The following is a 1,295-nucleotide window of genomic DNA, read 5'->3' as shown; positions in this document are numbered from 1 at the left end:
GGTTTCCTTGAGCTCAGTGTCTCTTAGAAAAAGGGCCCAGGACAAATCTTGTCTTTGCTGGAGCCGTGAGATATTGGGTAGAAGAATGCTATTTGAGAGTTGGAGTTAGCCATCCATTTACCACTTTGCAGTAACTTGAGGGGTTTCTGGATTTGGTTTAGGACAGCAGTTTGTATATGCTGCTGCCTACCCCCACCTCCTTTCTTGCAGCGGGGTGGGGTTACTTTGCTGAGCTCTGGGCTTTTAGCTAAAGTGATATTCATGGTCCTGACACCTGAGCCCTCTGCCCTAGGGATGGGGAGTGCTGCAGGATCTGGTCCAGGGCAAGGGGTGGGGTGGGGGTAGGGAACACAGCAACCATCATTCTGCCCTGCAGGCCTGATCACCCTCTGTTGGGTTCATATCACTAATTGCCGGACTCATGCCTTTAGTCTTGTCCCATGCTATTTCTAAGGAGTCCTCTGTGGAGTCTAGCACTTGAAAAAAGGGGCTGACCTGGAAAAGTCCTTGGGAGTGGTGGGTGGGCGGAGCCTCTGTCTCTGGGCTGGAGCGCCAGAAGTTGTTTGCAGAAGGCATGGTCTCCGGAGTCCTCCACCAGCTGCTGCCTACGGTCTCCTGTGGTTCAGCCCAGGAGACAGAGGTTCTAGAGTTTCCAGGGTGTCTGAAGGGGTGAGGTCTGCAAGGGTTGGGCAAAAGCGAGAGGAGGAACCATTGGGGAACCAGAGTTCTGAGTTCCTGGAGTAGGGACCAGGTGATTTACTGAAGGGAGAAGGGCTGGGATGGTGGGGAGGGGACGGCTAACCGTAGCCCCATTCCTGTTACTTCTTATGCTCTCATTGCTGTCCCTTTTGCTGTCTATCTTTGTGCCTTTATCCTATCTTTCCTGACTACTCCTCCTCTGGCTCCTGTTGCCTGTCCAGACCACAACTCGGCGGCCCAAGGTGAGAAAAAAACAGGCCTCTGTGCAAGCCATGGCTGAATGTACACACACGTTTCAAGCATGTGCATGTATGTGGGCATGCGTATGACCAAGTAAGCGTTGGTCACAGTGCATCCTGGGTTCTCTTTTCGTGGGAGTGTGGAGATGGAGGGTAGTGACAGACCATTCCTGGGAAGATGACTTCTGGCTCTTGGGCGATTGTCTGAGCCAGTAGCTTGAGTACAGAAGAGAAATGAGAGTGGTTGTGGTTAATCAAGTCAAGCTTTCTTGCAGAAGGGCATTTTGACTAATTCTGATCTGGGCGGGGATTGAAGAAGAACCTGGCCTTGTAAATGTCTGTCAAGGGCTTTGGGTG

The 1,295-nt window shown here is 52.0% G+C and overlaps 1 protein-coding gene across 7 annotated transcripts in view; it reads left to right on the top strand.

The window, feature by feature from the left end:
- Positions 1 to 1,295, top strand: part of DCTN1 (dynactin subunit 1) — a 35,290-nt gene that overhangs the window by 18,072 nt on the left and 15,923 nt on the right. For 5 of the 7 annotated variants that reach the window (XM_019623541.1, XM_019623540.1, XM_019623538.1 and 2 more), the window contains exon 5: positions 921 to 941. The exons of the other annotated variants lie outside the window; for them this stretch is intronic. In XM_019623541.1, coding sequence (XP_019479086.1) covers positions 921 to 941 — 21 coding nt within the window. The remainder of the gene's footprint in view (positions 1 to 920; positions 942 to 1,295) is intronic. 7 annotated transcript variants of the gene reach the window in all.

Source organism: Hipposideros armiger, unplaced genomic scaffold (assembly GCF_001890085.2).
Source record: "Hipposideros armiger isolate ML-2016 unplaced genomic scaffold, ASM189008v1 scaffold_553, whole genome shotgun sequence".
NCBI classification, from domain to species: Eukaryota; Metazoa; Chordata; class Mammalia; order Chiroptera; family Hipposideridae; genus Hipposideros; species Hipposideros armiger.
Note: the sequence above shows the minus strand (reverse complement) of the source record. Positions and strands in the feature narration are given on the sequence as shown.